The following is a 27036-nucleotide window of genomic DNA, read 5'->3' as shown; positions in this document are numbered from 1 at the left end:
GAGCTATTCCGCCGAGTACACATTCTTGACGTATTTTATACCTTATATAAGCAATCTTCGTAGTTGCACAAAATTTAACGACAAAAACAGAACTCTCCAAATTATTCAATCGTTTCGCGTTGCAACGCTTTATAATTTTTAGGTTTTAAACTCGTCAAAAGATGCATATAATGGCTATATTAGAGCATGGTTAATGTTCAGTATTACTGTTTCCTCACAAATATCATAACTAAAACGAAAACTTACGAATCTGAAACAACTTTTTTCAATTTTGTCAATTTACCAAAGCGTGAAAAGATCCCTTTAATATCTTATTCATTGTAATTTCCTATCACTGTAAGTACATTATAGTCAGTCCATACACAATGAATCCATTATCATTCTGACACAATATGAGTTTAAAATAAAGATTATCAAGATTTCCATAGACTATGTTAGTGTTTCTGAACGTCAAAATCACCCACTACGATGGAATCTTTCAGCTGGCGATTTTCATTCAAAATGTACACGAATTTGGCAATGGTCAAGAATATCAATATGAGTGAATCAAGACATTTTAGAAAACCTCTAGGACTAATTAAAAAGATGACAATTACCTCAATCGTAATCTAACCGGATAAGATGAGCAGCACCAAATTACTTTGAGATAATGATGAAAACAAGAGATGTGCTTGTCAGAAACACAATGCCCCCTATTGCGCCGCTTTTAAATAAAATTTCAATATATCATTTGGCAGGTTTAGAAATTATCTCCCTTTTAAAGCTTATTACTTCCCTTGGATTGTTTATTTTAACTTTTGACCTTGAAGGATGACTTTGACATTTCACCACTCCCAATGTGCAGCTTCATGAGATACACATGCATGCCAAATATCAAGTTGCTATATTAAATATGCAAAAGATATGGCCTATATTTAAGTTTTCAGACAAACAGACAGACCAGACCAGACCAGACGGACGGACAGACAGACAGACAGACAGACAGAGGAGTGCATTCAATCCCATTATTCAAGATTCTGGCTGATATCATTTCCATTACCAGTAGTCTTGTTTTACCTTGGAAGCCTGATGATGCACCACCACTAGACTGTCCACCACATTGATGGCAAATCTCCCGCTCATCTCCAGCTTCAACACATTGGTCTTCTTAGCAGGGCTCTCCCTAACAAAACACTGTGCCTTTGTTCAAAAGTTTACACAGAACTAACCAAATTACAACAGGGTACAGGAATATCGAGCAAAAATGAAAATGGAGGCTCAAAATGTATAGCCTTGTGTGACCTTGACCTTGAGCCTGCATGACTGATTCATGCCTTCCGCAATAATTCTGATCTTTTACATGGACATAACTAAAATGTTTTAGGAGACATGGAGTGCATACAAAAATGTAGGCTTTGACTATATACCCTTAAGTATGACCTTGAACTTGAGTAGCCATTACCAACTCCTGCCATCTAGAGTGTACGTCTTAGTGATCTTAGCATTTGAGTAAAGTTTCTATAAAAGCCACAAAGGGAACAGGAAATATGTAACAGATGTGAAAGTGTTGCAGACATTATGACTTCCAGACTGTCGGACAAAGACAAAAGGGAATCTAATATTCCCCTTTCCACTTCACATTAGAATAATAACATTAATATTTTAATAACAATCATGACCATTAATGGATTGCTGTGAAGTGTATTAATGGATTGCTGTGAAGTGTTATATGCATCCATATGCAGTGTATTGCAATTTTTATCTAAGTCAGATAAATAAAATAAAGGAGGTAAATCCATTTGGCAGTATTATATCAGAAATTAATAAGACGGGAAAATAACTTTGGTGTTCCTATTCCTATCTGGCCCATAATCAAAAGGGTGAACAAAATTAAAATCATACACAAACAGTCATAGTTTTGTCAAGAAGACAAGAAAAGTGAATCTCTATAGCCTCATCTCTATCAAATGTTTATGTTAGACAGATCTGATTAGAAATTGAAGTTCAGAGTAATAATACTTTTAGCTCTTGGTTTGGGGCTAATTTTGACTACTGGGGCATAACCACTATACGATGTTACCAACTAATATCGACACCTCAGGACCATGTCATAATAAAAATATATTTTAAAGTTATTTTGCAGAACCAGTCTATATAAAGCATTTAAATCCTGGGGCGTGGCCAATTTTTACCCTATAAGAGGCATAATTTAAAGCTTGTAGAGGACCACAATCTGATGCCACATATTAAATCAATATAAAAAGTCTGAGCCTTGAATTTTCCGAGATTATAACATTTCTTTTGCCATGGGGTGCAGTCATGATTTAAATCAACTGTAGTGACCCCAGGGGTTCAACTGGCCCCGCCGCCCAAAAGGTTTCCGCATTCTTTTTTAGACATAACAAAAATTGAATATACCAGTTTATCCACTCCTTATCATTCAAATAATAATAATTTATTTAACTGTATCATTCATGTCATTGACTCTATTATTTATGTATACAAGTCTTAATTATATAATGTATAATTTATTTGTATATCATAAATTACATTTTTGAACATGAAAAACAACACAAAGAACAATAATAAAGAAATTTCATGCAAATATGAAAACTGCTTGCATGAAACAATATGGTTTTTAAATGTTTCAAAACTAATGAAACATTATACCACACAAATGAACATCTGAAAAAGAAATATCAAGCATCTGAATAACAATTACTTCAATTCCAATTAAAACTATCATATTTGAACAGTGTCGATTGTCATACCGTAGTCTTATTTTGGACTTTCAATACCTTAAAAATCTTCTGTTTTCATGGGCTGTAATAATTGTATTTGTATGTGGTCTTTGCGAATGTTTGTCCAATTACTTTGTTATTTATTGTTCAACATAATTGATGGTGAACGTTAATCTGATAAATACTTCCAACAGACTTTGTTTGAAGTAAATGAAGTACAAAAATCTCTATAAAGTTTCACACTAACGGGGTTTCTATTTTGCAATCTAACCTGTTGGTCACTTACGTTCATAAGTCAACATTTATTACTGACAGAATTTTTTAATTTTCAATTTGTGTTTGGCCTTTATGTATAACATGCAAAAGTTTTTTTATAGGATTTAGGAGACAATTATTAGTTTGATTGCCATTCTTCAAACTTGTAACAACGTTCGTTAAATTGTCACTGGCAACAATGGAAATTAACAGCAAAACCTGAAACCTCTAGATGATACTACATTAAAAATATGATTAGTAGATTAAGTCAATATATAAATCAATGAAAAAACTGGTGATCATACTTTGTAGATGAACTCTAAATATGACAAAACATGACAAACATGAAAGTCATGGGGTTTGTGATTTCAAATAAGACATTTTTGAAGGAAAAACCATTATTAGTCTATGTAAAACTGATAAAGCCAGGACAAAAACCAATTTTGATCCCAGAATCATACTTTGAACAACTGTATAGAGGATTTCTAGATGATGCTATAAAACAAATATGAAAGACTTAGGTTTTGCCATTTCAGACGAGAAGATTCTGTAAGGTTTTTATCTCAGGTGAGCTAAAAATCCAATGTATATCCTGCTAAAACATATCATGATTATGTAAACTTTACTGCATTCTGGAGTTTGCCATACTTCTGTTGTGGCACCATGTACAGTACAACTTCAGCTCCTACTGCCCCAGGTCTGGGCTGATGTCGCAATACAATGATGTATAGCTGGCCATAGCTGAAACACACATGGGAGATCAGTGTACATGATTTAGCACAGAACAAAAGTCATAAATTAGTACACTTTTCAGATAATAATCGGCATGCAAATGGATTCATACATGAACCACGGTAAATTAGAACACCTGCTTAAGATAGACAGTCGCAGAATAAAAGAGGTCATAAATTTAAGACATTTGTTTAGAAATTGCATTTGGAGGAATTGAATATGGTAGTTTTACTATGGGTGTCTCTTAATGCAGGTTGTTGAGACCACAGCTTAGACTGTTACCTAACAAAATACAGGTACTGACAATCTATGTCGCCATTTTGTTTTGATTATGTTCCCATATTGAGGTAAAACTTTTCATAGGTTTACATTATTTGTTCATCAAAAATTGCTCACCAATATCCCATAAATAATCTTTGAAGTGAAATAACTTGTCCAAAGAGTTCACCATTCTACAATTTTAAACATATTGAAAAATATAACAGCTTCTTCATAACCTGAATGTATGACATGGCAACATTTCTCTCCAGTTATGACTGCAAACAATATTTCGGTCTTTATACCTATAATACTGTGCCAGAACATACAAAAAAGTACACATATGAACCAAATACCAGCCCTGTCAATACCTACATGTATGCCATGGTAACATCTCTCTCCAGTAACGACTGCTTTGGTTGCTTGGGTAATGCTGGGAGATCCACCTCAAACTTGGGCAACTTAAGCATGGACCCTTGCTGCAAACATGTACATTATACTTCATCTACTGCATTTAACCCTTTACCACTTAGATACATATTTTTAGGCATTTGTAGTCGCTTTGAAGGTTTTATTTAATTTAAGACCTTTCTTACTAGTTTCACAGTTTAAAGGCTTTATTGCCACCCTTACATACTGATGAGCAGTGAACAGCATAAAACCTGAACAGACTGCAAGTTACACGCCAGCTGTTCTGGTTTTATGCTGTTTGCACATAGCCATTTTCACTTTGCTTTTGAGTGAGAAAGGGTGAAACCTTTGGCTAAAGCATTAACATGTGGAAAGAAAATTATTAATTATGTTCTTTAGGAGGCAAAAATTATGTTACACTTTATGTAAGATGTCTTATTTATTAAACAAAAACTTTTTAAGAATAGTACAACATGTTGTTTTCAATCAAATGACGCAATACACACAAATGTATTTATTTAATTATATAAACAATATATTAATTGTCATATAGGTTACTCCTATCCTAGGATACTCCTATGATTTGTGTAGTTTTTATTTTTAATAATACAAAGAGTTAGGAAAGAAGTTCACATCCATTTACTCTTACAATAAAATACACGGGTTGTAAGGCATTTGCCAGCTGGCCAGAGGACAACAGCAGCATACCTCCATCTGGGCGACTCTGAAAAACAATTCAGATTGTAGTATTTTACATTTAATTGTTTATATTGGCAAACTACTGAAAAAGAGACGTGCGAAAAATTTCTCATGCCACAATTTACTAACATACTGCATCAATCAGCAGAATCATTAATGTTTTTGTTTCTTATGAAATGTCTATCTTTAATAGAATAATACACTCAAAAGCAGGGTCACAATATATAAGGAATCAATTTATTAGATGTCATTAAAATACCTCTGTTTGCTATCAACTTATGAAACCTTTTTTTTCTGAACATTTTTCTCGATTCCCACGAACATAATTATAGTATCAGTGAACTTTGCTTCAACCATACTGCATGCAATATTTTGGTGTAAGGTATAAACATTTGAGGTTGTGTCCCAATAACACATTTTATTCTTCAGATAATTGAGCATAAAAAAAATAAGTTAACAAGTTCCATCACCTTACAAGTGACACACAAGCCAATCTAAGGTTCTTTAATAAAATGCAAAATTATCGCAAAACTTAATCTTTGTAAATAATGGGAACAAAAATGTCATGTGATGCTTTGTTTGTCTGAATTATAGAAGGGGAAAACAAGATCTGTGTTATTGTAACACAATGCCCCATACTGGGCTTTGAAAAGCACAGCAGCTATTTTAGTAAAATAGTCCAAGGCCCATTACATAGACAACAAGAGCACCACATAACGGATGCCAGGCTCAGCTACTGGTGCAGGTTTGAATGAATGAAAGCTTGTCTGATTTTTTATTTTTTTTAAAGGTCACAGTGACCTTGACCTTTGATCTAGTGACCCAAAAATGGGTGTGGCGTGTAGAACTCATCAAGGTGGATCTACATATGAAGTTTCAAAGTTGTAGGTGGAAGCAATTTGATTTTAGAGCCTATGTTCAAAGCCTTAACAAAATGTTGAGGTTTTGAGCACGATGCGGATAGCATCGATGAGCTGGCTATGACAATACCTCGGGTTTTCTCAAAAACGTCTTTCTCAAAATCTATGGACTGCAACTCAGACTTCATCTGTAAGTCGTGTAGGTAGACTAACACACCAAAAATCAGCTGAATATCTTAAAGCATTTCATAATATTTTTAGAAAACAGTTCTAGATCCTAGGCCAATAACTTGGCCAAAAAACAATGGAACCAAATAAAAAGTTACACTTCATCTGTAAGTCATGTAGATAGACTTGCATAACAAACATCAGCTGACTATCTGAAAGCATTTCGTAAGAAATCTAAAAAAAAAACGGTTATGATCGAGAAAATTTCTGATGGACCTACAGTGCTACATGCCACCCTACCAGGGGCATACAAATCAAGTAAATATCTGAAAGCATTTTGCCAACAACAAAATAGACAAATAGATGCCGGATGGAAAAGAAACAGACTGCTATATGCAACCCTACTGGGGGCATTAACCCTTTCAGTGCGGGACCCTAATTTTAAAGGCCTTTGCAAACAGTTTAGATCCAGATGAGACGCCACAGAACGTGGCGTCTCATCAGGATCCAAACTGTTTGCTCTTCTGATAGTATTCTTTGAAAAAAAATTCGAAGAAAATGCTAATTTATGAAATTCAGCAGAAGACATTTTAGCAGACAACAAATTTCCCAGCATGCAAAGTTTAACAGATGGATGCATGGACAGACTATAAACCATGGTATTTTCTTAAATATAAACTGCAAAAGCTAAAACACATACCATCCAAACATACCAAACCACACTGAGGTTCAGGGACTTCAGGTTCTTAAGTGATCTTTTGTCAGGATTTATCTGTAATGCACATAAACGCATGACCACAATGTTGTACTCAACCATCTATAAAGTTCTGATAGGCATGTTTTCAGAAATGATATGTATTATATAACAAAACAAGAGTGCCAAACTGTCACAAGATACGCCCGTTTTAAGGCTTTGGACAACTTGATAACTTTAAAATGACCCATTTTTGAACTTGACCTACATATCATCTAGACACAACTTCTGACCAAAGTTGATGAAGATCTGATGAAAACTACTTCAATTAGAGAGCGGACACCATGCTAAATGATTGAAATGCACTAAGTGACCTCGTGACCTAGTTTTTAACCTTGCATGACCCATATTTGAACTTGACCTACATGTAGATATTGTCTAGACACAACTTCTGACCAAATTTGGTGAAGATCGGATGATAACTACTTCAATTAGAGAGCGGACACCATGCTAAATGCTTGAAATGGTTTAAGTGACCCTGTGACCTAGTTTTTGACCCGGCATGACCCATATTTGAACTTGACCTAAACATTGTCTAGATACAACTTCTGACCAAGTTTGGTGAAGATCGGATGAAAACTACTTCAATTAGAGAGCGGACACCATGCTAAATGCTTGAAATACACTAAGTGACCCTGTGACCTAGTTTTTGACCCGGCATGACCCATATTCGAACTTGACCTAGATATTGTCTAGATACAACTTCTGACCAAGTTTGGTGAAGATCGGATGAATACAATTTGAATTAGAGTCCGGACAAAGTGGCGCCATTGAAAATGCACTAATTGACCCTATGACCTAGTTTTTGACCCGGCATGACCCATATTCGAACTTGGCCTATATATCAACTAGATGCAACTGCTGACCAAGTTTGGTGAAGATCGGATGAATACAATTTGAAATAGAGTCCGGACAAAGTGGCCCCTTTGAAAATGCACTTATTGACCCTATGACCTAGTTTTTGACCCGGCATGACCCATATTCGAACTTGGCCTAGATATCAACTAGATGCAACTGCTGACCAAGTTTGGTGAAGATCGGATGAATACAATTTGAATTAGAGTCCGGACAAAGTGATGCCTTCCGCCCGCCGCCCGCCGCCCGCCGCCCGCCGCCAAGGGGTTTCACATAATACGTCCCGTATTTTATACGGGCGTATAAAAACAAACAAAAAAACAACTAATTATTTAAGCTCAAATGTTTTAGGTAAAGCAATGAGAGCTTTGTCACAGACATGACGAATACCCCCACATGCCGCATTGACACATAATATTTTGCATGTCGTCTTCACAAAAGACAGCAGACACCATGCTCAATTTTTAAAACGCACTAAGTGACCCCTTGACCTAGTTTTTGACCCAGAAAGGCTTATGTTCTAACTTGGCATTAAGATCATCTCCATAAAACTTCTGACCAAGTTTGGTGAAGATCGGATGTAAACTACTTGAATTAGAGAGCGGACACCATGCTGAATGTTACAAAACGCACTAAGTGACCCCGTGACCTAGTTTTAGGCCTGGAATGGCCCATGTTCAAACTTGTTCTATAGATCATTTAGATAAAACTTGTGACCAAGTTTGGTGAGGATTGGATGAAAACTACTTGAATAAGAGAGTGGACAACATGGTGAGCTTTAAAACGCACTAAGATACCCCGTGACCTAGTTTTTGACCCAGCATGACCCATATTCAAACTTGACCTAGACATCATCTAGATACAACTTCTGACCCATTTTATTGAAGATTGGATAAAAACTACTTGAATTAGAGAGCAGACAACATGGTGAGGTTTAAAACACACAAAGTGACCCCGTGAGCTAGTTTTTGACCCGGCAAGGCCCATGTTCGAACTTGGCCTTAAGATCATCTAGATACAACTTCTGACCAAGTTTGGTGAAGATTGTATGAAAACTTCTTGAATTAGAGAGCGGACACTTAATACGGACCGACAGACAGACCGACAGACAAGTTCACTCCTATATACCCCCCTAAACTTTGTTTGTGGGGGTATAATATTAATAATACGTTTATATACAAATGCTACTATTTGTGTTTGCTTAATAAACTTGATTTAGCTTACTTTTACCATTCATTTTTTGCACACTTATACCAATTGTTGTACCTTGAATCTCCAAAATTTGGAAAAATACATTTGACCTTAGGTATTTACCTTAGATAGAAACAGGGCTGACTGTGTTTATGTATCAAAAGTAAAATCATTCAGATCAATCAAGTACAATTAGTATTGACTTTGGAAAGATTAGAAAAAGTTATATTGCTTTGAATACCCCATGATTAGCATGCTTTTTCCTACAAATATAGAAATAAACTGGGTGAGTTAATCAATTGCAAGTAGCTATGAAATGCACTGCATAGGACACGCCAATCAACCTGATAGAATTCTGCACCGTTCCCTGTTATGAAGACTATTTCATTCACGTTTGTCCACACAAAGCCCTTGATTTCAGTCGATCGACCCTGGAATAAGTTATTTGATTTATCGCACATGCTGTATGAATATCAACTTGCAACATCAGCAGTGTTGTTCAGTTTGTTTGAACAAAATCTTTTTTAATTGTGATCCAATAAATGATTATAAGAAAGAAATACAGAAAACTGTAAGAGTAAATCTGTAATTTTGGCGAGAATTAATAGTGTAACTATGTAACACATAACAATGTGTAACAAACTATGTAACAAATGCATGTCACAAATACTATTAGACATTGGACATTGTTGGTACAAAATGGTGATACATTTGTACGAGAAAACACCATATTAAAAAACCCATGGGCGAGTCAAATGAGAGTTTGCCAGATGCTTACAACAGCATGTAGATTCCATCAATTTTTCACTAAAGAAATTTTCAGAGAGGATCCATTGAACTCAATTTTGGACATTAAGTATTGGATAGTAATTTGGTATCAATGACAACAGCTGATTTGGATCAGGGACTACCCTACGGGCTACTATGGGCGATAATTTCGCTCTAACGCCCGTGATATCGCCCTACGAGCCCAGAAAAGCGAAGATCATGTCGCCCGATTTTTTTAGTAAACAAGACCGGAAAAGCGAAAATCAAGCCGCCCGATTATTATTGCCAATGCGTGCTACCGCCCGCAGGCGATTAGCAAGTTTATTGTTTGTTGTTTATCTAACGGTTACACAATTTACCCCCCGCACGGATCGTTAATTGACCGTGACAAAGCAGTCCCTTAATATTGGTTCCTATAACAACACACTCGTGCCTCTTCGCGCGTGCCGCAAGTTGTCTAATAATAACGTGATAATTGTTTGACCATCCGATAATTGCATTTTTTTCGCAGACGGCATGGTTAAAAAAAGTCGGCAAAAATAATTAAAGAAAAACAAAATTGATCAAAGGTCTATTAATTACGTAGATCCACGATTAAGTCCAGCGAGTTTTGTCAGTTTGTTAATCCACCGATAATTAAGAGTATTAAACACCCGTCTGATATAAACTGCAATCACATTCATTTTTTATATTAACAAGTCATAATACTACACATAAACATTGAGAGAAAAATTCCTCCATTAGATATAAATTTTCCGAGTATGAATAAAATTGCTACGTTATGACCTTCGACATTGCAAATGGCGGACATTGTAACATTCAACCCGCGTTCAATTCATAGCTGGCAATTCAAATTACAAGTAATGGTGATTAAGTAATGGATGAAGCATTAACTGGTTTTAACAAACATTTGATAAGGTTTGTTAAACCAGATAACAACAAGGAAAAATTGGATTATTAAAGTTAAACAGGTAAGGCATTCTTAAGTGTACATATTTCGGACGTGTATAGTATTCAGATAAACAGTAATAGATATACTAGATGTTCTATGCATTATGATTGTGTTTTGTTACAAAAGCAGTCATAGGAATGATGGTAATATAATGACGATAAATGTGATGAAAAGGGGCTACCGGTACATATCTTAAATTACTTAAATAGATAGTAGATTTCAATGAGAATTTATTGTTTTTTACAAATACGCATAGTATAATGATAGAAATAATAAAAGTTGTGAAATGAACATGTTTTGTTTTTGATATTGTTCGCACAAACGTCTCCCTGATTTCCCAAACTTCTCCCTGTTTCGGAAAAAAGGAGAAGTCACTTCTCCCTATTTTTAAGGCCTAGGGTAGTCCCTGTGGATGATGTAAATAGGCATATAATAATTAAAAATAAAGAGAAAATGTGCAAGCATGCATGTTTGCAATAGAAATGTTGAGGCTCTTAACAAAAATTTGTTGAAATGCATTTCATGGACATGCACTTTTTAAGGTCCCACATATTCCCAAACTGACAGATTCCGTGTTCCAGACATTGTGTTTATAGCACAGGCACTAAACTTATGTCAATCTGTTTCCAAATTAAATATGAATTGTACCCATTACCCTACCTTACAAGTCTGTGAGTATTCACTGGTATCTGTAGTCTGGTCCTCATGAAAATTGATGAATTCCTGTAAAAAAAATCTGAATATGGCGAGAAGTTCAAACTCAGTATGTAAATCAAGATTAATGTGGCAAAATATGGATGCAATAAAATATTTATCATGATGTCTGTCCGTCTGAACATCTGCCCAACAGAAAAAGCTGGATCCTTTAATAACTAAAAATTTACTTGACGAAAGCTTGTTTGCTGAAATAGAGTATGTGGATAGAGGGTCATATGTGGACTATGCTGTTTACAGTAAAAACTCTAAACAGCCACCTCATCATTTCAACCAACTCGCTACGACAACCACTATTTTTTCAGACCCAAATGTTTCCTTCTATATTTCAATGGTTGTTACACTCACTCATTTGACTAACCAGCTAACAGCTATTACGACCACTTTAATCAGTACTAATCAATAAAATGTCTCTAATTTTACACCCACCAAACGACTAGTAACGTTCACACCTTATTTGATTGGAGGTTGTGGTTCAATCGGGGTTGTGTAGGAAGTAACTGTGACCCAATTAATGACAACGGTATTTGCATAAACTGCACAGTTTTAGATGTCCAGCGTGTTTTCTTTTTCAACCCTTTAATTTTGATTGAAAATTAGCTAATATGATTGAGTTTTTGATGGGTAAATTGGTTATGGCTTGGTACATTTGTTTACTCACTTTAAAGGTTAATAAAGCAAGATTTAATATTTATTAAGAATAAAATTAATTAACCTAACTAGATAAGCTTTCTGTGCTTTATATCTTTCATAATTTTTGTTTATACAAAGAATAATTATTTTTTTTACATAGTGTTATATTTACAGGAATAGCAACCTCATTTTTTTGTCTCCTAAAAATGAAATAATGTGCATATTCCACACATGGTTCTCAATCTAAGATTTTCTAGATGATATCAAATATCACAAAATTTGGGTGATCTACAACGTTTTTCTTAGTTTTAAAGAAAATGGCATTTTTCTCTAATCACTGCAAAAGGCTTTTAAGCTATTTATAACTTGTTGGTTATTGTTTCGAAATTACCAGGTGAGTAAATCTTACCTCAGTCACTTGGGGAGTCCAATTGTTAATGAATAGCAAATTCAAAATCAAATACTGTTTGATCTTTGTCTTAATTATAAAAAGCATCTTTCCCTCACAAAAAGATCCAGGTAAGGTTCAGTTCCTATCAGCCCCCATATTTTTTCAATGATATAGTCATATACAATAATTTTTCTGTCAAAACAGGTACCAAAATGCTATAGTCAAAATTGAAAGCTTTAAAAAAGACTTTGAGTCAGATATTATTTGTATGAATATTAAAATATAATAAATTGACTTGGCGGAGTATTTCATCCTTACATTGAAAACAAGCTGTTCAGCTTCATTTATATTTAGCTCACAATCTATAATGTAGCGGCTTTGATAAACAAAACGTTATAAATATGTTAAACAAATATAACAAATAAACCAAAAAGAATCAATTAAATAAAAAAAAAAAAATTCTGATCTTGACCCATGGCATGGGTGGAGAAACAAACAAGAGATGTGTTTGTCAGAAACACAATGCCCCCTATTGCGCCGCTTTGAAATAAAATTTTAAAATATCATTTGGCAGGTTTAGAATCTCCTTTTAAAGCTTATTATTACCCTTGGATTGTATTTTTTGACTTTTGACCTTGAAGGATGACCTTGACCTTTCACCACTTAAAATGTGAAGCTTCATGAGATACACATGCATGCCAAATATCAAGTTGCTATCTTCAATATTGCAAAGTTATGGCCAATGTTAAAGTGTTCGGACAGACTGACTGACGGACAGTTCAACTGCTATATGCCACCCTACCGGAGGCATAAAAATACTTTAATTTCAGCCCTATCTTATTATAATCTAAATGATTAAGTTAATGTAAATTGCATACTTACATTTAAATAGGCTGGTGGCAATATAAATAAAGGTAAACATGAAAACTTTACATACAACTGATTTTGGGGATCTCTGAATTGCCAGTATCCTTCTGTCAGGTGAAAATTTCATTGAATTGACATTCCCCCTGTCCTCCATTCTGTAAAATATTTGGCAGGCATAATACACGTTTGTGACTCAAAGTATTAATAATTTTTTATAGATGAAACATTTATCTACATGCAAGCTGCAAATTCAAAATATGTGTTGAGCTTAAAAATTGATTCCTCTTGTTATGGGTCTAAATTTACTGAAATGTTTGCTTGCACATCATAGTTTGATGGAGGTACAACAATCCAGATGACACTGGTTTTATTTAAAAATGATACAAAATATCAAAAATTGAACCTTAGACAAATAGAGATATATTCTACATTGTGAAATAACAGAATTATAAGTAAATTGACGCTTGCGGTACATTCCAAATGTCAAGGATACAGGTCATATTCCAACAAGAGCTGTCAGAGGACACAGCACTCGACTATTTGAGTGCTTGACAGTATAACGTAAGCCATCATGGAGGGGGGGGGGGGGTATAATGTGGGTGTGTGATCATTTAATATATGATCTTTCAAAAATAAGAATTTTTTATTTTATTTTGGGGGGTGGGGGTGGGGGGTTATGGGGGTGAGGGCGTGGGGGATGGCTTGGGTGGAGTGCATTGTGGTATGTCAGGTAAGTGTTGTTTTGTCAAACTTTAACATAGATTTATAAATAATATGCATATTCTAAGTATAAAAGGGGCCATAAATCTGTCAAAATGCTTGATACAGTTGTCTGCTTTTGTTTATAGGTTGGGGTCATGTTTGTTAACAAGTATGCAAAATATGAAAGCAATATGTCAAGGGACACAGGAAATATTTGGGGCAGTACGCAAACTTTAACATAGATTTATCAATAATATGCATATTCTATGCAGGGACTACCCTACAGGCGACTAAAGCGATAATTTCGCTCTAACGCCCGTGATGTTGCCCTACGAGCCCAGAAAAGCGAAGATCAAGTCGCCCGATTTTTTTTTTAGTAAATAAGACCGGAAAAGCAAAAATTAAGTAGCCCGATTATTTTTACTAAAGCGTGCTACCTCCCGCAGGCGATTAGCAAGTTCATTGTTTGTTGTTTATTTAACGGTTACACAATTTACCACCCGCACAGATCGTTTATTGACCGTGACAAAGCAGTCCCTTAATATTGGTTGCTATAACAACACACTTGTGCCTCTTCGCGCGTTCCGTAAGTTGTATAATGATAGCGTGATAATTGATTGCCCATCCGATAATTGCAAGTTTTTTGGCAGACGGCACGGTTAAAGAAAGTCTGAAAAATAATTAAAGAAAAAAAAAATGATCAAAGGTCTGTTAATTACGTAGATCCACTATTAAGTCCAGATAGTTTTGTCAGTTTGTTAATCGGACGATAATTACGAGTATTAAACACCGATCTTATATAAACTTGAATAACATTTTATTCTAACAAGTCATAATACTACTTATAAACATTGAGAAAACACATTTCCTGGATTAGATATAATTCTCCGAGTAGAATTAAATTGCTACGTCATTACCTTCGACATTGCAAATGGCGGACATATTGTAACATTCAACCCGCGTTCAATTCAAAGCTGGCGATTCAAATTACAAGTAATGGTGATTCAATAATCGAGAAAGCATTAATTGGATTTAACAAACATTTGATGTTTGTTAAACCAGATAACAACAAGGTAAAATTGGATTATTAAAGTTAAACAGGTAAGGCATTCTTAAGTGTACATATTTCGGACATGTATAGTATTCGGATAAACAGTAATAGATATACTAGATGTTCTATGCATTAAGTAATGAAAAGGTGCTCAGGTACATATCTTAAATTACTTAAATGTGTTAAATGACTTAAATGTGTTATGATGAAAAAGATTTTAATGAGAATTGATTGTTTTTACAAATAAACATAGTATAATGATAGAAATAATAAAAGTTGTGAAATGAACATGTTATGTTTTTGATATTGTTCGCACAAACATCTCCCTGATTTTCCAAACTTCTCCCGATAAAGAAAAAGGGAGAAGTCACTTCTCCCTATTTTTAAGGCCTAGGGTAGTCCCTGCTAAGTATAAAAGGAGCAATAATTCTGTCAAAATGCTTGATACAGTTGTCTGCTCTTGTTTATAGGTTGGGGTCATGATGCAGGGCTCGCGCTGTCGTTCGCCACTTGAGCCATTTGCGAAAATATTGAGAATTTGGCTCAAGAAAAATCCGATTTGCGAAAATGCTTAAATCTCGTAAAATTTCATTGAAAACAGCCGCCATTTTAACCCGAAACTGGTTTTCTATATTTTTCTCTTTGTTTCAATGAAAGTATTCGCAATTTGAACAGTGAACGAATACCGGTCTGCACCTGTATCGAGACATCGCTTGACCTTATTATAATTGAAGTGCACATGGTAGCTGGCCAATCAAAACTGAGCGCGCTTACACATGAAATGACGTTGAATGAAACGTAAAAATGGGTGGAGCTTTGAATACACAGTTAATATTGTCGTCTGCAAACAAAATAGCGGCCGGTCGCAATTGTCGTATAATAAGATTAAAAATGAAAATAAGCGTGACAATAAATTAATTATTTCCAAGCTGACTATCGATCTAAATTGAAGAGTGATAATTAAATAATTAGTTCTATGTCCTTGATGTTACAACTTTCTGCCGAGTTTCGATTGAAATGAATAGGTGATAATTAATTTATTTGAGCGTTTTATTCACACACTACTGTATGCAAACTAACAGCGGCGTATTTTAATCAAATGAAAACGTGAAAAACACGTGCGGTTTAATTGCAATTAAAGTTTAATTAAAGGTTGTTAGTATCCCCAGTGTCTACAGTTGATTGTGAACGAGGGTTCAGTAGGCAGAATGTAATCAAAACTGATCTAAAAAATTGTTTGACTGTAAAAAAAATTGGAACATCTCATGAAAATCTCAATTGAAGGAAAAGACTGCAAAGATGTTGACTTTAAAGTGATCTACAAACTGTGGGCTGGTAAAAAACAGCGCAGAATAATAATGAAATAATAATGATACATGTCATGACTTTGTTCTCTGTATATAGCAGGATTGGTTTGCAATGCATTTTGTGAATGAAATGTATGCTTATATTTTACATGCCATTCATCATGTTGTTAAAAAATGTGTTGTATGAAAATATCTCTATTACTATAAAAATTGTGATGTGAAGTATATTATGATATGTGACATGTGCTTGTTGTCATAAAAAGAAATATGAACAATCTATAGTATACTGTATATATTGTTATTTGAAACAAACGAAAACTGGTTGGCAATAGGCCCAAAAAGCACCACAGACAATCTAGGATCCAAATTTTTTTCGGGGGGGGGGGGGGGGGGGGGGGGGGAGGGGGGCATGCCCCCGGTCTCCCTTAGATCTGGGTGGCTCAAAGATATTTTGGGCCAGCGCTAGCCCTGTGATGGTTAACAAGTATTCAAAATATGAAAGCAATATGTCAAGGGACACAGGAAATATTTGGGGTAGTATGCAAAATTTAACATAGATTTATCAATAATATGCATATTCAAAGTATAAAAGGGGCCATAATTCTGTCAAAATGCTTGATACAGTTGTCTGCTCTTGTTTATAGGTTGGGGTCATGATGGTAAACAAGTATGCAAAATATGAAAACAATATGTCAAGGGACATTGATGAAAATATTTGGGTGGTATGCAAACTTTAACATTTGCACGCAAACGCCGACGGAACAGAAGGCAACTCCGACGCCGGGGTGAGTAGGATAGCTCTTCTATATATATTTCATATAAAAATGAAGGGAAAAAGACCTAATGTGTAAATGATGAAAAATAAATTGACAACTGAATGAAAACAGATATCACAGCTTATGCACACAAAGTATAGTCAAACTTGTTTGAAGAGACCACAAAAAGGAGTAACCAAAACCGGTCTCTTAAAAAAAATGGTCTGAAAATAAACAAGAGGGCCACGATGGCCCTGAATCCCTCACCTGACTAACCTTGCTACATCAACTAAAAATCAGACCCATATACAATCCCAAGCCAGATTGCAACAATTAATACATTCTGACAAAATTTACATTAATACATTCTGACAAGATGTGATGAAAACTGTGACCTCTTTCATCTACACAAGGTTTTACTAGAATTGGCCCGTTGACCTAATTTTTGACCCCAGATGACCCATATACAATCCAAAATCAGATATTATCAAGATATAAATTCTGACCATATTTCATTAAGATGAGATGAAAATGATGACCTCTATTGTCTACACAAGTTTTTTCTATTATTTGACCTAGTGACCTAGGTTTTGACCCCAGATGACCCAAATACAATCCCAACCCAGATTTCATCAAGATTAACATTCTGGCCAAATTTTATTAAGTTAAGTTGAAAACTGTGAGATCTACTGTCTACACAAGTTTTTTAAACTTTGACCTAGTTTTTGACCCTAGATGACTGAAATTCAATCCCAACCCAGATCTTAACAAGACAAACATTCTGACCATATTTCATTAAGATCAGATGAAAACTGTGACCTTTATTGTCTACACAAGGTTTTTCTATGATTTGACCTAGTGACCTAGTTTCTGACCCCAGATGACCCAAATACAATCCCAATCCAGATTTTATCAAGATACACATTCTGACCAAATTTCATAAAGATTGGATGAACACTGTGACCTCTATTGTCTACACAAGGTTTTTCTATTATTTGACCAAGTGACCTAGTTTTTTTACCTCACATGACCCAAATACAATCCCAACCCAGATTTTATCAAGATAAACATTCTGACCAAATTTCATAAAGATTGGATGAAAACTGTGACCTCTATTGTCTACACAAGGTTTTTCTATTATTTGACCAAGTGACCTAGTTTTTTTACCTCACATGACCCAAATACAATCCCAACCCATATTTCATCAAGATAAACATTCTGACCAAATTTCATAAAGATTGGATGAAAACTGTGACATCTACTGTCTACACAAACAAATTGTTGACGGACACACGAACGCACAGCGGATGCCGGACATCACACGGTCACATAAGCTCACCATTTCACTTCGTGACAGGTGAGCTAAAAAGACCATTCTGTTAAAAAAGTAAAATCATTGTCAGTATCAAATTCATAGACCAATTCTGTACACAACCATAGTGTTCAATGTTTTAATTATATAAAATAGTCAAGATATTAGTTATATACCATTATCTCGCTCTTATATCAATGTCAATAATCCAACAAAAAAACCTGTTGCACTTTTTGACGATAAATGTGTTTAAAGAATTTCATAAACACAAACATCGGCCATTTTTTGTACGGGAAGTTGGTATATCTGAACTTCTAGACCTTTCGCGGATTGCCAATACAAATGTGTTAATTGTTTCAAAGCTCAGATCTAATAATTACGATTGCAAATGATTGGAACTGATCATGCATGAATCATGTGTTCAAAATCTGAATCCTGTGTTTAATATCAATGCATCGTTTAGAGCTCTTAACCCTTAACTCCACCTTCGTTCTCAGTAAACGATTCAAAAGGCGGAGCTATGCACATGCTATTACACGGTTGGTTTATCATGTAGAGTAAGACAAAGATAGCCAATTTTATCAATGAGAAAGTGTTGCTTTATGGCTTCTTGACAGGAAGCGGCTTTCCTTTGATTATGTTACACCGACAATAAATCGGCAATCAAGTTGGTCCCTTAATGATCAACAGGTTTTCAAATTGTATCAGCACATGGTCGCTTAATAAAATATTAAGACATTAAAATACTCCAAAATCAGCGGTCGCAGGTCGTGCAAGAGGGGGGGGGGGGTTGATATTGACTGTATGATAAACAGTGGACTTAGCAAATGTACCAATTTCTAATCATTTAAAAGTGGTATATAATTGTAACAAAGCAAATCCAAAATGATATTTATATCATGTGAAAGGTAACTTCATAAACTACCGTACATCTTCGCTTATAAGACGTTTTTTTTTCTTGAAATTTTAAGGGATAAAGTGAGGGGGTCGTCTTATAAGAGCGTCCTCAGCTAAAACTGATTCTTTTTTTACCAATTTTTGCGACTTGATAACCGTATTTCTGGTGACGATAAGAAACTACTATCATTTTGACAGCAGATACGCCGCTTAAATCATTATGTTTTAATCTATCTGTTTGGAATACTCGCGAGTTTATTATCGAATACAAATTAAAAATATAGATTACTTTAAACATATGTGTATAAATAAGTAAAAACTGTTATCAGTGTTCTATTATTTTTTCTATTTGCAGCAATGTACTGCGGATCGTGTTTACTGTGGCGGTGAAGAATAAGTGTAAGGTCGCTTATGTCATTAATTTGATTAGTTTGGAAGCGTTTGTTGTAAAAATCCAAAATAAACGTTTATTTATTTAAATGTATCACTTTCATTTTGATGAATAATGTTTTGCAAATTTTGTTCTATTTTCAGGGAATGCAGGGTAACCGAACGTCATTCTTCAAAATTTGTACCTGTTATTTAAAAAAAATAAAGCACCTATTTGTTTCAGTGTTTACAGAAAACAGGGCATCTAATTACCAGTTTACCACAATAATAACACCACCGTAATAATTGTGGCAAAAAAACACTTGTCAAATTCCCGTAAAACTCCAATTGTTGTGCAAACACTATTGTCAAAGATGACAGTTTGTTTATTGCCAACTGACTATCAACATGAGTACCCGTTATCTAGCCGTTAAATCGCGATTTTATTGATACATCGTACAGATAGTACTGACCCCTTACTAGCTTACACATGGCTTGGTGCTGTAAATAGCCAACGACTAACTGACAGACAAAACTTGTGTTTATTAAGCCGTTAATTGGGAGATAAATTGACGCAGATGGCATTATACCTCCAACACTAATTAACATAAAGTGACTTACCTTGTATTTGAAAGGTCAATATGATGCATACATTAATTGTTTAGTAATTTGATTGGTTGCAAATTTACAGAACGCAATCATACAATCTGAGATATATAATGCACCGATGTTCATAATCATAATTTCCAAACTATTATATTGCACTCGATTGATCATTACGATAAAAGATGTCCATGAAGAGAAAGAGAGCGTATTTAATACGTAAACAAATAATAATAAAATAGAATCATTAAACAAATGAAGAATTTAATTATTTGTCATACTACAATTAATGAAGATCCCATTGCATACAATGTATTTATATCATGGATAAAATTGAAAATCTTATTGCGCGCAAAATTATAGGAAAACAAATGACAGATGCATTGTCAGCGTGCGACACTGAATAATACAATGATTATATTGTAAGTATAAATAAATAAGTGTTATATATAGCCATATACGTCGAGTACCGGTACCTGAAAAACAAAAATAAAAAATATTCATATACATATAAACTCGGCATTAAAATAGGACGACGTAAATCAGGGAACGAATCCGATAACGAGCTTACTTGGTGTATTGTACTTACTAACAAAATGGCCGACCATCAAATTTTGACTCTTGAAATTTTACCGATTTTCGTCCTTAAAAAATTGCCCCGTCTTATTAGCGAGGCCAAGCAAAATACAGCCGATCTGGGACCTAAAGTAGGGGTCTCGTATTATAGTCAAACCGTCTTATAAGCGAAGATGTACGGTAGATTAATAATATTACTGATAAAATATCTTTACAAACACATTTGTGCAATCCCATTAAATCCAAGTTGAGTATCAAAGAATTTGTTTGTGTTTTTTTATCAGCGGGTAAGCCACCAATTTGCTACTCATAAAATATACATGACAGAAATATATCTTGATCCAAGGTTGTTATATGCTTATACAAGTTCAAGAGTGAAATCAATGTGTTCTTTCCATACCTGAATGTAATGCTGCCTCTGTCATTTGGTCCCTTGACAACAACGCCCATTGATCCACCTGATCGCACTGTGAACACCTACAAGTAAAAAAGTCACAATCTGGTATAATGCAACACCAATGATAAGATCATGTTATAGAAGGTATACAAATGGTAAAAGGGTCCACACAAAAAAGACTACTGTTCTTCTTGAATGCTCTGAGCTTTTATGGGTACATACGTACAGCTCATCGTTCTTCCTGATTAAACCAAATTCAATGTCAAAATAATAAGTCTCAAGTTTGTCTATGAATTCTAATTCAATCAACCTAAAACAGCGTAACAAACACAATACCTGTTACCATCGATATCAATTTGCATGTTGTTTGTGGATAAATAATAAAAACAAAAAGTTAAATAAACCGTTATCAAACCCAAAGTCGACGTTTTAAATTGATGATTTGATCTTTCTTACATCGGTGAATTACGATTGGTTGATTAGACACGAGATCTATCTCATAGGTGATTCTGGAGATAATCCATAATTTCAAATTTGGAATTTAGGGAATACTGGGCTTTTACCATTGCAAAAACTTACACATTTTAATGAACTGTTGACGTGTTTAAAATTTTGGATTAACATCATTATTATGCAAGCACACCACATCATGTAAGCTGTTTTTAAGTAAGTTGTTTTAAAGGGGCCTTTTCACAGACTTTGGCATGTATTAAAGTTTGTCATTAAATGCTTTATATTAATTAATGTAAATGGATCTAAAAAGATCGAGTAAAAAAAACAAACAAGAATACAATTAAAAAAGATAAAAAAGTAACCCTCAACAGTGCTCGGACCACTGACCCCTGGAGTCTTGGAGTAAAAGTTTACCATTTAGACCACTTGGCCAACCGTGCTCATACGATGACGGATGTATTTTATAGTTTATTTAAACAATACTTGTAGTTTCACAAAATATAACAACAACAACAACAACAGAACTCTCCAAATTATTAAATCGTTTCGCGTTGCAACGTCTTATAATTTCAGGCTTTTAAATCGTCAAAAGATGCATATCAGGGGACAAAAATATTTCTAAACTGCACTTGTCCTGCAGGATGAGTGCCTTAAACTTTTCACTTGTCCTGCAAACACATGCACTCGTCCTTAAAAAATGTGTGAAATAAAGATTGCAAAGGGCTGATATGACTAATAAAGTTTCCTATATCACTGCTAAAATGCTGCTTACTCAGTTATTCATGCCAGCTCATCACAAAAAAAATGTGTAAATTCTGCAAGCTTAGTGAATGCAGTCAGATGGTTCCCTGTCAACATGGACGAGCAAAGTTTACACCAAAAAGCCAATGTTTACTCGTGACACAGTCTCACATAACAATGCACACCTGCTGTATGAAATTTACAATTACGGTTTCCGGTTCATAAACGTTCTACTTTCCTAATAGATATGCTTTAAGAAAATGATTTTATTTAATGAAAGAGTCTTACTGGTCAGAAAAAAACATATGTTTACATCAGCTTTTTTTCACTTGTCCTGTAGGACAAGAGCTTTAAGGAAATTCACTTGTCCTTTCAAGATTTCACTATTCAATACGAGCGGACGAGTGAAATTTTTGTCCCCTGTATATAATAGCTATTTTAGAGCATGGTAAATGTCCAGTATTACTGTTTTCTCACAAATATCATAACTAAAACGACCATTTGCGAATCTGAAACAACTTTTGTCAATTTACTAAACAGTGAAAAGGCTTCTTTAATTGCGCAATAGTGATATAAAGAAACCCTGATATATATATATATATATATATATATATATATATATATATATATATATATATATATATGCAGGGGACTTGACAGAGGATATGCTGTAACCATTGCAACTATTAATGCAACTAACAGAAAGACATTATTTGTTTTAAAATTGTCATGCAATACTGTTATTCAAATACATGCATTTAAAAAAAGGTGACGGTCCTAAAAATATCATTTAAGAGTAATAACATGATATGTTTTTCACGAAGTAGACATAGACGTGATTTGACATTGTTTTAATATGTCGTTAAATTGTTTCATTTTCGGATGAAATTCATATCCGAATCACACTTCTATAATAAATATTTAACATTTGCAATGATTGTTGCGACAACACAAAATACATACAATGACTATAAAACATACTTGCTGATTAGCATCATCATAGAATACATTGTTTTGTTTACTAATTGGTTCGAATTTTATAGGAGAATTACAAAGTTCAATATAGTGCGACCCTTCGTCAGAAGCCATTTTGACAGGCTATGACTAAACTGTCAAACAGGCTAAAAACCACCTTTTTTCAAACTAAAAGTTAAGACACAGTGTCGAACTCTCCCAACATTTTTATAGGTTGTTCACGATTATGTATTTTCAAAAGCATATATTAAGTCTGAGGTAATATTTAGAAAACTATAATTAAAAACAGATAATCTTTGCATATATTTTGATAGGAAGAAAAAATCATGTTTTTTTCTTTTCTTTTTTTTTATTTTGCTCGTTTTCCAAATCAAGAGGGTTAAATAAAATAATCAAAGCGCTGAAGGCACTGAAGTTGTTCGCTATTGCATAATTTAAGACGCAATTTATTTTTCAAAATTAATCGCAAGTTTGAAATGAACACAAGCCATTCAAAATTATAAAGAGTGTATCAAAACGAACGGGTCGAGCTTTGTGTGCACTTTATATCATCCCATTTATTTCATAGAGATAACTTAGACAAAATAACAACAACATGGCCCTTTTTGGACGTTCTGAAAGCATACAAAGTATGATGTAAATGGTAATGAGAACTGAATATAAAGACAATTTACATAACGCCAGCAGACATGCATGAATATTTTTGAATATTTCATAGGCTGATTAGAGATAAAGCCTCCGAACATTGGCTACATCACTGTGTCTGTGCTCAGCGGAAAGGATGTAGCACTGTTCAGTGTAAGGAATTCCGGACTACTCTCTGTATGTTCAAACGGAACAAATTGTGGCCAAGTTACAATTACGCGTTAAAATCTATCTTGCAGAATTTAAATTTTGCTTTCAAGATGAAGCAATCATTACCGAAATAGTATAGTGTCACAATAAGAGGGAAATCGTTTAATTATCCAACCACAATGTTTGCCGTACTGGGTCAGCACGTCTGGAAATAGTTCCTGAACGCCTGGATAGGCTGCCCTTATTTACAAATTTGCTATTTCGAATTCAATTTCGTATCGAAAAGCATTGTGCTAAAATTTGCCATTTACAATTCGCAGTGAGACTTCAATGACCCTCGTTATGCGAAAATGGGTCTTATTTCATATGCAACCATCATATATACAGCCCACTCAGCCTGCGCATCTCTCAGTCTGGTCAGGAGATACATAATGAGATCATACCATATTGAGTGATGTTAAAGCAAACAGCATTGCATCTGACCTGACTTCGCAAATGCACATGTTGGATTTAAGAAACGCTGGCTGAAATGCATAAGATCCATTTTCGCATGACGCGGCTATGAAAGTGTGAGTTAAATGTTTCGAAAGAAAACTGCATTGAAATCAAATATTAACATACGATATATTTCGATAGTGAAGAAATATACTCATAATAAGGCATGTGAGGACACATGATGTGCACTCCCGTAGTATATTTTTTTATCTACTTACACTAATGTGTGGTTTGACAATGATAACACACATTTCATGCTGTTAATTTGCAACTTACAAGTAAAAAAAATCCCACAATAGTTAACCTTTGCTTTCATTTTATTTATTTATTTACAAAGGTTTATTGCAAACTTTATTTCGTTTACGCGGACTACATTTAAAAAAGATATTGCTTGTTATATATAGTGGTTTTTTCGGTTTTAGCGATTATAAAGCATTTTTGAGGTTGTCTCTAGTATATCTGTAGACATTGGTGAACTCATGTCCAACGTTTTATAAATTGACAACTGTGAACAATCAAAGCACTGAAAGTACTGGTGGATTATTGACATGAAATCTCACAACGTGGCCCTGATTCAAAAGGAAACTAAGTTCATTTAGAAAAACATTCAAGTTTCTGAACCCTGTCTTCGCCACTGCGATGTTTAGTGTGTTACTAGTCTCGGACCAGCTGGTGAAAAATTCGCGGGAAAGATTCATGCGCATTCGTTGCATTTATCCCTAGAGAGGAACAAATGTTAGATAGACTGAACGTTAAAAAATAATTGGGTTTGTCATTTTGTTACTACATATCCTGAAAAAGAAAAGCTTAGCAATACATTGTGTACATGTTAACCCCGCACTATTTGACAACCTATTCACCGTTAAATAACGGAAATAGCCGATATGATCGGCTATTTCCGTGCATTTTCATATCGGCTATTTCCGTGCATTTTCAATGCGCATGTACTAACATTTTCACAACACCCAATCAAATTGCGTTAACAGAGAGTTAAGTTCTGCGGCGTAGACAGAAGTGCTCCGAAGTTTGCAGTAATATGCAAATTAGGCTGAAGATTGGCTACTGTGTATTATTGCCGCTTTGCGTCAATAATCCAAAAACAAGCTTAAGTTTCTACTACTGCGTTGTTAGCACCCGTAAATACAAAAGATCGCCGCTATCTGTTGAGAACAAAAGAACGTTTCCCAGAAATCCCCGCTGTAGAAGCATGAACGAGGTTACAAAACAGATCATTTGTGTTATATATATAATAGTTTATATATTCGGTCTTAGCGAGTATGAAGCAATTTTTGATGTTGTCTATTGTATCCCTGTAGTATTTGTTGAACTCATGTTGAACGTTTTATAAATTGATAACTGTGAATGTAAACAGGCGAAACCTTATACTATTGCGTTGTAATCACCCGTGCAATTGGACTCTCCCTTGTTTATCGGCAGCCAAATCTATTAATAGCCTCAGATTACGAATGAGCTGAGCTAAAATACTACGTCACGAAGATGCAGCAGAAAGTGGACTATTTTAATCATTCATAAATAATCTCTTCCGCGACAGGTATAATACAATCATTGTTTATTGATTCTTTTCTATATAAGCTCCGTTCGAAACTATTACATTTAGCACGATATTCATACAATATTTCCATTTGTGAATGAATATGGTTGGAGAACTCAAACCTCTTGCATAAATTATACAATCTTGGATACGGCATGTGTGTCGGGTAGTAGGCTTTCCGTAGATAAGCCGAACCGACTTGAAATTTCCAGTAACAACATTAGTGAACGACTAAAAACACCCGGTTTGGTATAAAACACTCTCGGTTTACTGTGAACATGTATTAAACTAAACATGTTAATTTTAAATATCTAAAATCCTCTGGAATACCAGGGATTGTCAGTCGTCAGACCTTGAACCAGCATCCGTATTGATCAGTCTGTTTTTGCTGGAGGCAAGGAGGTTAGGGACGACGACACATAGAATCTCCGCCAGCCAGGTCTGCTGTGGGCTACTTTAAGTAATTTGTCCATGGGGAGGAAGTCCATTTATTCACATTTTACATGTTGATTTTCTTCTGACAGCCTCGGCCCTGATGACGTGTCAAGGCCAAGTAAGGTTTGTCGTTTGACAGCTGCCAGGAGTCGGTCAACAAGTATGGCAGTCATGGTGCGGACGAACTCTTTGGTCTATGTAGAAAATGCTAAGCAGTTTTCAGAGAACCCTTTGTTTAAAGCCCTGTATTTTGCGTTATGTGACTTTGAGGGACTTGAAGCGCCTTACTTGGTGGGGAAGCTGATGGAGCTGCTTGTCAACAACCTGATTAGTCCAGCCATCACTGCGGTTCCCACGGCAATAATGCTACCATTTGTTGACTGGGTTGCTCCC

The 27036-nt window shown here is 34.8% G+C and overlaps 1 protein-coding gene and 1 long non-coding RNA gene across 5 annotated transcripts in view; both read right to left on the bottom strand.

Annotated features, from left to right (window-relative positions):
• Positions 1-23521, bottom strand: part of LOC127877987 (regulator of MON1-CCZ1 complex-like) — a 43489-nt gene extending 19968 nt beyond the window's left edge. For 3 of the 4 annotated variants that reach the window (XR_008048708.1, XM_052424337.1, XM_052424343.1), the window contains exons 1-11: positions 23373-23521; positions 21201-21277; positions 13299-13383; positions 11284-11346; positions 9248-9334; positions 6804-6875; positions 5026-5100; positions 4341-4444; positions 3624-3716; positions 2650-2664; positions 1057-1162 (exon numbers count right to left, since the gene is read on the bottom strand). Coding sequence is in view for 3 of the 4 variants with exons in the window: in XM_052424337.1 (XP_052280297.1) it covers positions 1057-1162; positions 2650-2664; positions 3624-3716; positions 4341-4444; positions 5026-5100; positions 6804-6875; positions 9248-9334; positions 11284-11346; positions 13299-13383; positions 21201-21277; positions 23373-23480 (885 nt within the window). In the remaining variant the exon portion in view is untranslated. The remainder of the gene's footprint in view (positions 1-1056; positions 1163-2649; positions 2665-3623; positions 3717-4340; positions 4445-5025; positions 5101-6803; positions 6876-9247; positions 9335-11283; positions 11347-13298; positions 13384-21200; positions 21278-23372) is intronic. The other variant, XM_052424348.1, reaches the window with a different exon arrangement.
• On the bottom strand, positions 7213-7937 carry LOC127878004 (uncharacterized). Its single transcript, XR_008048709.1, has 2 exons — positions 7812-7937; positions 7213-7655 (listed from the first exon to the last, which is right to left on the bottom strand). It is a non-coding gene; the product is annotated as an uncharacterized LOC127878004 (long non-coding RNA).
• Positions 23522-27036: the final 3515 nt, after the last annotated feature.

The sequence above is a fragment of the Dreissena polymorpha genome, chromosome 1 (genome assembly GCF_020536995.1).
Source record: "Dreissena polymorpha isolate Duluth1 chromosome 1, UMN_Dpol_1.0, whole genome shotgun sequence".
Lineage (NCBI taxonomy): Eukaryota > Metazoa > Mollusca > Bivalvia > Myida > Dreissenidae > Dreissena > Dreissena polymorpha.
Note: the sequence above shows the minus strand (reverse complement) of the source record. Positions and strands in the feature narration are given on the sequence as shown.